This window comes from Lepidochelys kempii, chromosome 8 (genome assembly GCF_965140285.1).
Source record: "Lepidochelys kempii isolate rLepKem1 chromosome 8, rLepKem1.hap1, whole genome shotgun sequence".
NCBI classification, from domain to species: Eukaryota; Metazoa; Chordata; order Testudines; family Cheloniidae; genus Lepidochelys; species Lepidochelys kempii.
Window position 1 is genome coordinate 44,660,974 of NC_136387.1, and position 8,911 is coordinate 44,669,884.

Genomic DNA, 8,911 nt, shown 5'->3' on the forward strand with positions numbered 1-8,911 from the left:
ATGGATTGGTTTGTCCTGCCTGCTGTCCCCTTGTGGGAGGCACCATGGTTGGTGCTGGGGTGGGTGTCCTGGCTGCCCTCCTCAGGCTTCTGTGGGCTGTGTTGTGCTGCCAGCCAGCTGCCAGGCTCTGGGCAGGGACAGGGACATGGGATGGGGTCAGGCCATGGTGGGCGTAGCCAGCTCCATCCCTGTCCCCTGAGCTCCCTAGGGCCCCATGCTCTGTCCCCCGTGGTGGTGAGGTCCCACCTGCCTACAGTGAGGAGCCCCCAGAGATGGTCCCTCAGGTGGGGAGCAGAATGCCCCGTACCAGGCGCAGGAGATGGGGGGAGGGAAGCTGTTTCCTGCACTGCCTGGGCCTGAGCTCAGCTCTCCCTGGGGTTTCCCCCACCCCACGCCTGCCACCCAGATCACCTGTGAGCCAGGGACTCCCCACCCTCCCCGTCCTACCTAGTCCAGGATCTGCCCTGCCCTCCCCTCCCTGATCCTGTCCAGGATCTGTGCCACCTCTCGCACCCCCACACTGTCCAGATTCTGCCCCACCCCAACCCTGTCCACGATCTGCCCTGCCCTCCCCACTCCACACGGTCCAGAAGCTGCCCTGGCAAACAGCCTCTGCGCCTACCAGACGTTACAGCAGCCACTGGCCTGTGGGTTGATGCCCAGACAGCTACAATGGATCTGAGGTCGAGTGCCCCGATAGCTGATGTCGCTCACCTGCTAGCTGGTGTAGGGGTCCCAGCACAGGCCCTACATTGGGGACCCTGCCAGGGCCAGGCTCATGGACCTACAGCTGATTTCCAGACCCGTGGGGTTTTGTGCTCCCCACCCCTGTGTGGTGTCAAGCACAAAGCTGAGGTTTCTGCCGGGAACTTTGTGGAATATGTGGGGGTGGGAGGGATGGCCATTAACACCTTGAACCCTTGAGGTGCAAGCCGGGACCCGCGGGGCAGAGCTCGGGTCCTTTGGGGGCCTGGCTGTGCATCTCCAGACCACAGCGTGGTGGGATTTCTGTCCCCCGAACCCCACCGGTGGCTGGGCTGGGTTGAACTAGTGACCCCATCCCTGCCGTGTTTCTCACCACCCTGGCAGTCCTCAACCCCACGCTGATGTGGCCAGGCACCAAGCACACTGAGCAGCCTTTTCGTGCCCCCAGCGTATTGCCATGCTAAGCCGGGGCTGGTTGAGGGCTGCTCTTCACTACCCTTGGTGGCTAGGGCTGAGAGGATCCATGGGGGTGCAGGTACAGTGGGGGGCAGCATGCAGGGAGCGGAAGGCGCGGCTGGCGACAGAGCAGCTGTGTGTGTTGGCAGCTTGCAGCAGAGATGCGCATCACAGACCACCTCTCAGCAGCGAGCTGGACGCCCTCCTGGCAGAGGTGCGAACTCTGCGCAGGCAGCTGCTGCGTGGCATCCAGGTGAACAGCGCCCTGAGGCAGCAGCTGGCACGGCAGCAGCCGGAGGGAAGCGCCGCCCCTCTGTGCGCTGCACACCAGGCTACGCCCGACTGGCAGCCCTTGCAAGGTAAGAGAGGCTGCACCAGCCCCTCTGGACCCCGCTGGCCCCTCGGGTGCCCTGATGCCTGGCCAAAGTGCCATTAACCTGGTAAATGGCCCCTTTGTCATCTCGCCTTTGCAGACTCCAGCTCTTCTCCTCCAGTTCGGGATGTTGGCATGAGCTCCCCAGCTCCCCTCTCCCCGCCCGCCCTGCTTAGTGCTCCGGCCCTGCTCACCCACCAGATGAAAGGTAATGGATGCGCACCCTCGCCTGGGGAAGAGCAGGGCCACCGCTGTGGAGGGTCCTGGAGTGTGGGCGGCTTGGCCCGGGCCCCATGGGCAGTGAGGGCGGGACGCTTGGAGCGCTCCGGGGCTGGGAGCCCAAAGGAGAGAGTTGGTTGGTCACACTCAAGGTGTTAAGGCTGGGAGGGACCATCTTGTCCCACCTCCTGCATAGCATGAGCCGGAGACCCTCCCCCAGGGATTCCTGCTTGAGCTAGCCCAGTGGTTTTCACCCTTTATGGACTCCTGAAATGTTTTGAATGGTGATGTGGACCTCTTTGGAAATCTTAGCCATAGTCTGTGGCTCCCAGGGGTCCACGGGACACAGGTTGAAACCCGCTGAGCTACAGAGACCTTCCAAGCTTGAGGCAGAGACTCCTCAGGGAGCAGAGAGAGGCCAGCACCTCCTGAGGAGATGGCTCTGGGAGCCTTGGATTTGAAGAGCATGCAGGGCCCATTTTGCAAGCGGCGTCCCAACCCCCTGTTCCCTGGATCTGAGTTTCACACTCCCCTTGTCATGAGGCCAAGGCATGAAAGTGTTTCTCTTTATCCCCTCCCCCGGGTGAACCCTGCATTGTGCCCATGTCTCACAGGGCATCTTGAGCTGTGCCCTGCTGCTGGGATGCCAGCAGGGAACCAGGAGAGTGCAAAGCCACAGCGGGCACCCCTCCCTCCCCACAGAGAGGCTGAATCTGCAGGTGGCAGGTTCTCGGTGGGAGCCATACAGCATGGCGTTCTGGTGGCCCATCGGAGCTGGGCGTGCGGCGGGATCCGAGCGGTGGGCTGAGCTCGGAGGAGGCTAGGAGAGCTGGCCCCGCGCCGCCTGGAGAAGTAGCGATGTGAGGGCTGGGGCGATGTAGAGCTGCGGGATGCATGTTCGGGAAAGGTCATGGTCGAGAGCTTCAGAGATGGCTAGTGACTGCAGGAGTCCAGCCTGAGCTACATTAAAGGGTCCTGGGTTTGGGAGGACGGGGGCCCAGCACTGCTTGGAATCAGCCCCCCTAAGGTGGCTCAGGTTGGGCTCCCAAAACTGGGGGCACCCAGCCTCCCTCGTGATGTCAGGAAATTGTGGCCTGTTGCTCCTAGGACAGCCTGGACAAACAGAACAAGCTGTCTGGGGGCACATGGGGAGTGAGGGGCTAGGGAAGTGCCAGCCTGGGCTACGTACATGCTGGTGCTAACCCCCCTCTTGGTGCTGGGCTAATGCAGCCCTGACGGGCTGTCAGGGACACCAGCAGTGCTGACCCCTCTTTGCTCCAGAGCTGCCCATGGATGACCCTCTGGCAAGGAGGAGTGGCCCTGCACCGGCGGGAGACGCCACAAGCGGTTCGTCTGCCAGCAAAGGCGGGTGCCAGGTCATTGGCCACGTTGATGACTATTGTGCCCTGAAGCAGCAGATCCTGGAGGGCAAAACGATGGTCCACCAGATGGCCTCTCTCCTGCGGCCAGCTCTAACCATGCCCAGCCTGGAGCCCCGTGGCACTGAGGTAATTCTCCCTGGACATCGGGAAGGGCCAGGCTGCTCTGAGCCCTCTGTCGAGAAGGGAAGGATCAGGGGAGACGCAGGCAGAGCCCTGCATAACGCCACTCGTGGTCCTGGCCAGGAAGCTAGCGTTTCAGGCTGCTCCCTCCATCTCTCCTGGGGAACGCTGGCTCTGGGGGGCACTGGAGATGGCTGGAAAGGATCATGGGGGTCTGTCCTGACCTGTGTGCATGAGAGACCATCATCTGCCCGATGGACTCAGCTGGGTGCCCCGAGACGGGGCATTTACTGCTAGGCTGGCCAGAGCGTGAGGGAGGTGGAGGCACTGGCCCCAGGGAAGGGGGCCAGATGGGACCTGTTTCCATCACTTCTGGGACTGATTTCAGAGCTATTTTGGCGCAGAGGGGGCCAGCCTGGCAACGGGCTATTGGGAACCTGGGCCGTTGTGCTGGGCAGTGCCCTCCCGTGAAAGCCAGGTGCATCAGGGCTCTGCGTTTGTTGTGATCACTGTGCTGCAGGGCAGTGTCTGCAACAAGTCTTCTCTCCTCCGCCAGGCCCTGGAGCAGGGCAGCGTCCGGCAGCTCCTGAGCGCCACGAGTGCCCTGCGTCAGCTCCTGGAGCGGTGCGCCTCCCTGCTTGCCACCTTCTGGAGAGGAGCTCTGCCAGCAGCCCCCAGTCTGGCCCAGCAGCAGACCGCAGTGAGTGGCACCCTCCTGGCAGCCCTCGTAGATCATGCCAATGTCCCCCCGTGGTTGCCCAGGCAGCCCCCGAGAATCAGAGGCTCCCACAGATGGGAGGGCAGGGCTTGTCCAGGCAGCTTGTGAGCCGATGGGGATTAGGGCCTGCCTGGGTGATGGGGCACTCCTGGGTGAGGGGAGCCCTCCACTGGGTGCTCCTATGGGAGGGCTGGGTGATGTTTCTCCTTGCCCGGGCAGTACCATCCCAATCACACATCGCTCTGCCCAGTCTGGCACACTGCGGGCCAGCCCAGACAGGGCATAGGGCCTGCTGCTGCCGCCAGCCGCTAGGGGACTGCTCTGTCTGCACAGGTATGGGAGGCTTGCGCATTGTGGGCCTGCTGGAGCAAGGGGCTAGCCCCGGCTCCCTCGAGCAGGGTCTGTCCTCCAGCAGAGGTTGCGGTAGTTCACACTAACCCACCTTGTTTGGGATGCTGAGCCATGGCCCTGGGCAGCAGGGGAGGGGGCAAGCGCCTGACCCGGGGTGTCTGGGAGCCAGGCTGTGGTTTGCAGAGGCACATGGCCCCTGCTGACTGTGCCCCTATCTCTGCCCAGGAGCAGGCAATGAAGGACGAGCTCCTGGCGCTCAGGGCCAGGTTAGCTGAGCAGGAGAATCTGCTCCGAAATGCAGCTGAGCGCCTGCAGGACACCTGCCGCCTGAAGGACAACATGGAGCACTTCATTGTCAGCCACTGTAGGTGCCCGGGTGGGACGGGCCTGGGGTGGGGCGGGAGGTGGGCATAGCCATGGCAATGGTGGGCACAGAGAGTGTCCCCACTCCCCTCGGCGTCCGTCATTACACACCAGCACCTGCCACCAAAGGGGCCAGAACATGGCTCTGCATAGAGTCTGCGACTGGAGGGCTAGGAGCATCCTGCCTTCAGCCAGCCACCTGACATGGGTCAGTCATAACAGGCCGGCATCCCCATCCTGTGGCAGGGGCCATGGCTCCAATGCAAACCAAATATAACAGACAGACACTGCAGGGTGGCCCCAGCAGTGCCTGGTAGCCAGCTGGCCCCATCGTCCCTCTGTCCCCGCCCGCCCGCTGTTATCAGGTATAGCCTGGCATTGCTGGGGTCCTGTCTGTGCTGGAGCCCCCGGCCATAGGGCTGGAGCAGGGGAGCACAGTAAGTAGATGGGCCCAGCATGGGCCAGGCCTGGCTACGCTGCTCTCTGCTCAGGTAGCTGGAGCCAGCTGGGGTTTGCTACTCTGGCGGATCCTGCAATGACCGTGCCCCCGCAATCTGCAGCTGACAGCCCTTCCCTGGGGTCGGGAGGGAGCAGTGTCCACTCTGATCCCCCCACCCCCTTTCTGTTGCAGTGACCCAAACTCATGCCGTGCTGAGGAAAGCAAGGACAAACCTGGAGGTGAGTTAGGGCCAGGGCTCCTCAGGGGAGGCAGCAACGCCAAGGCAAGGGGACTGAGGCTGGCAGGGGGGTACCTGACTGGGGGGAGAAGGGTCCTAGCTCTGAGCTGACTCTGGGGAGTGCAGCAGGGCTGAGCTCAGGCTGAGCGGGAGGAGGGAGGCAGGAGGGGAGGGAGAAGGGAGCAGAGCCACTGGGGGGGAATGAGAGCTCTGGCTCTGGTGCGGATGGAGAGTGGGGGTGGTGTGTAGACTGAAGGGGAGGAGCCTGAGGGGGGTGCAGGGGCCTTGCAGGGCCCATCCTTTCCCTCAACCCCTGCAGTGGGTCCCTCCCCCTACCCCATCCCAGGGGTCTCTCTTCTCACCCCATCCCCAGGTGGGTTCATTCTCTTGCCCTGTCCCTGGGGGTGGGGTCTCAGCCCATCCCCAGGGGTGTCTCTCACCCCATTTCTCTCTTTCTCCTGAGTCTCTCCAGAAGAGCAAGCCCCAGGGCTCCTCTGTCAAATCTCCTCCCTCCATCGGCACAGGTAACGGCCCAGGCTGGTGCACCCTGTGAGCAGCAGGGTCGCTCTGCAGAGTGATGGAGGGGCCTGTCCTCCTTGCGTGGCACGCGGGCAGGGAGCGGGGTCTGGCAGGTGCCATCCAGGGCTGTGGGATGGGAGCAGGGCCGAGGCAGAGGAGCAAGAAGCACTGTCCGTGCAGTGCTGAACCGCCCTGGTTGGGCAGAGCCTCTGGCCTTGCCCAGCTCCCATGGTGAGGATGCCTGCAGCCCCAGCCCAGCTCTGCCATGGGCAGGGCCCAGAGCCTAGCAGCGGCTGGAAGCGCTAGAGGAAGGCCTGTTCCCCTGGGAGGTGTGTCCCCCCCCCACACACACACTGGTGGTGGGTCTCTTTGGGCCAGGGAGGGGCTGGATTGAGGTGCCATGTGACGAGTGGGTGGGGGCTGTTAGGGCCTCTCCTCGCCCTCCCTTGGTCCTTCTCACGCAGACAGAAAGCAGAAGGCCAGAGTCCGAAGTGCAGGCAGTGCGATGTTTATTGGGGTTACCAAGCAAGTCCACACTGTGTCCACCAGTAAGGCTTTGCCCTTGTGCCCCCTGCCCTAGCAGGCTTAGTGCGCACCCCTGGTCCCACCCCTTACAAGTTATGGTCATGTTCCGTTTTGGAGGGTCGTGAGTCTGGGGCCTTCGGTACCACCTCTTCTGTACCCCATGGGAGGGGTAGGGAGTGAGGTGGTGCTCCGGCCAGGGTCACCATTTCTTTGGCTTTTAGTGTTTCTTACCCCTTCCTCCCCCACCTCTCCTCCTGCCTGGTTTGACCCCAGCTTGGGAGAGGAGTGAGCTCCCACCAACGCTTTACCTCTAGGCCTTATCTTTGCTCATTATGCTATAAACTGCATCTGGCTCTAGGCAGATGCAACATACAATGGCTTTGTTCACATCTGTTAGTAAGGACATAAGAATAACAGTCAAACAGACCCCAAAATTCTTGCTCCGGCAAATATACAGTGCCAGCACCGCCAGGGCTGTGGGTGAGGCCTGGTTTGGCATGTGCAGAGCCCCTACGGCCCACCTCGAGCCTCCGATTGCGGAGCTCCTAGGGCGAAGGGTCCTGCCCCTCTTGTGTGCGGGCTGTGTCTGGGGTGTGGGCACCCCTGCCTCACATATGCTCCCATGCTCCTGCAGGGAACTGGGGAGGAAAGGAAGGGAGGGGAGGCTTTTTGCCCGCTGCGCAAATAGCTGAGTGGCTGGCCGTGGAATTGGAGGCAGCTCAGCCTGATGCTGGTGCTGCTGCTCCTCTGTGGCCACTGGGTGCAGAGCTGCCCACTGTCCCGCAATGGCGGCACTTGCAGGGCTGTGGGGAGTGCTGGCTGCAGCAGAGAGAGTGGCTGGATGCAGGGGAGAGCTGGCAGGGCATTCACGGCTGGGGGGCTGCCTGGGGGAGCATAGTCAGCTTGCAAGAGCGTCCTGGGTGCTGCTCTGCAGGCTTGTCCCTGCCATCCCTCTGTCCAGTCTGGCACCCCTTCCTCCTGCACCCATGATGCTGCAGCAGGCCCAGTGCTGCCAGCTGCTTCAGTGGTGCTGGTTTGATGTGTCTGGGCTCCTAGCCCCATGTGGCGGGGGAGGGTAGCGTCTGATGGCTGACCGCTCCCTATCTTCAGCCTGGCTTGTACTTTCTCTCCAGGGGAAATCCCGGTGGGCTTGTCCCAGCACCCCAGCCACGTGATCCTGGCCCGCCAGGAGCATAGAAGGAAGAGGAGCCACCCAGACACCCTAAAGCGGCAGGAGGACCAGAGCTGGCCCTGCTTTGTTCACCTTCCCAGCTCCTGAGCACCAAGCCTGGCTGCGATGGCTCCCGGGCAAGGCCCAGCAAGAACTGCTGTGCCCCCACAGCGAGCCCACATTGGTGTGTGGCTCTGGCGCTGAACCCCTCTGCATGGAAGCAAGCCGTAGACTGTATTAGGCTTGGCCCCTGGGCTACCACCAGACCTGTCTCGTACCGCACGGCCAGGGAGCCATGCGCGTTTGATTAATCACTGTTAAACTGCTAGGAAATGTATCCGGGGTAACTGGCGAAGCTGCTTTCCCAGTGATTTCGCTCTCCCCCCAGCATGGCCTATCATCCTGCTGCCATACTCCTCTGTTGTGGAACCTCATAGCCATGCGTGTGTTAGACCAGTACTCTGCCCCTGCCCGTGCCAGGGAGACAGGGTAGGTGGCCTCCATGCAAGCAGCAGACGGTGCAGGGTGCTGCTCCTGTGGCCTGGAGCATTTTGCTTGCGAGCTGTTTTCCTCCCAAGCTGGGTTATTGATGCAGCTGTTATTGTAGGGGTGGGAGGCTCCATCCACCCTGCTCTGAGGAAAACAAGCCCCAGAGAGCAGTGTGTGTTTATGCTGCTTGGCAATACAGCATAGCTTTGCCTGCAGGTCTTTCATGCTGGAACCAGTGCATAGCAGGGAGGTCAGGGTGCTTTCACCCTTCTCTGCTGGTCACTTCACCCATTCATTTGGCGATAAGCAATTTCTGAGGCAACATGACCAAAGTGTGAAATCCCTGTTAGCTAGAGCTGAACTGCTGCTGCCCCCCAGGGGCCCTGTGGGGAGACATACCCAGCTTAGGCCTGCTTTGGTGGGAACCATTTGTAAAGCAGCACTGGAAAGGGCCCCCCCCCAGCTTGGCCAACCTTGTCTGGGGTGAGTCTCTGCTGTAGGATATGTATATAGTGACTGAGTGTAACCCAGGGGGGAATGGGCTAAGGCAGGCCCCCCATGGGGCCAAAGTGGCTCCAACTTTGAGAAGAAATGAAGTTGTAAGAAATGCAGGGCTCCCTCTCAGGGGGAGTCCTTAATAAACTTTTTTTGCCCATTGGCTACTGTAGATTTTGGCCTCCAAGGACCTTAATGAATAGTGGCATGTCAGTGATGCTGCCTCCCCCACAACCCAACTCCCCTTCCACTGGAGCCCAGGCTGCTCCCACAGCTTTGCCAATGAAGGCTGCTGCGGGGCAGGCAGCCTCAAGGGCGCTGTCCCACATCCCCACACCCCTAGCCATT

At 61.8% G+C, this 8,911-nt stretch overlaps 1 protein-coding gene across 9 annotated transcripts in view; it reads left to right on the plus strand.

The window, feature by feature from the left end:
* Nucleotides 1-8,726, plus strand: part of PDE4DIP (phosphodiesterase 4D interacting protein) — a 150,196-nt gene extending 141,470 nt beyond the window's left edge. For 7 of the 9 annotated variants that reach the window (XM_073356288.1, XM_073356287.1, XM_073356289.1 and 4 more), the window contains 8 exons: nt 1,311-1,520; nt 1,635-1,742; nt 3,035-3,261; nt 3,812-3,955; nt 4,550-4,688; nt 5,319-5,365; nt 5,837-5,888; nt 7,542-8,726. In XM_073356288.1, the coding sequence (XP_073212389.1) occupies nt 1,311-1,520; nt 1,635-1,742; nt 3,035-3,261; nt 3,812-3,955; nt 4,550-4,688; nt 5,319-5,365; nt 5,837-5,888; nt 7,542-7,687 (1,073 nt within the window). In that variant the 3' untranslated portion in view covers nt 7,688-8,726. The remainder of the gene's footprint in view (nt 1-1,310; nt 1,521-1,634; nt 1,743-3,034; nt 3,262-3,811; nt 3,956-4,549; nt 4,689-5,318; nt 5,366-5,836; nt 5,889-7,541) is intronic. The other 2 variants (XM_073356286.1, XM_073356284.1) reach the window with 2 other exon arrangements.
* Nucleotides 8,727-8,911: the final 185 nt, after the last annotated feature.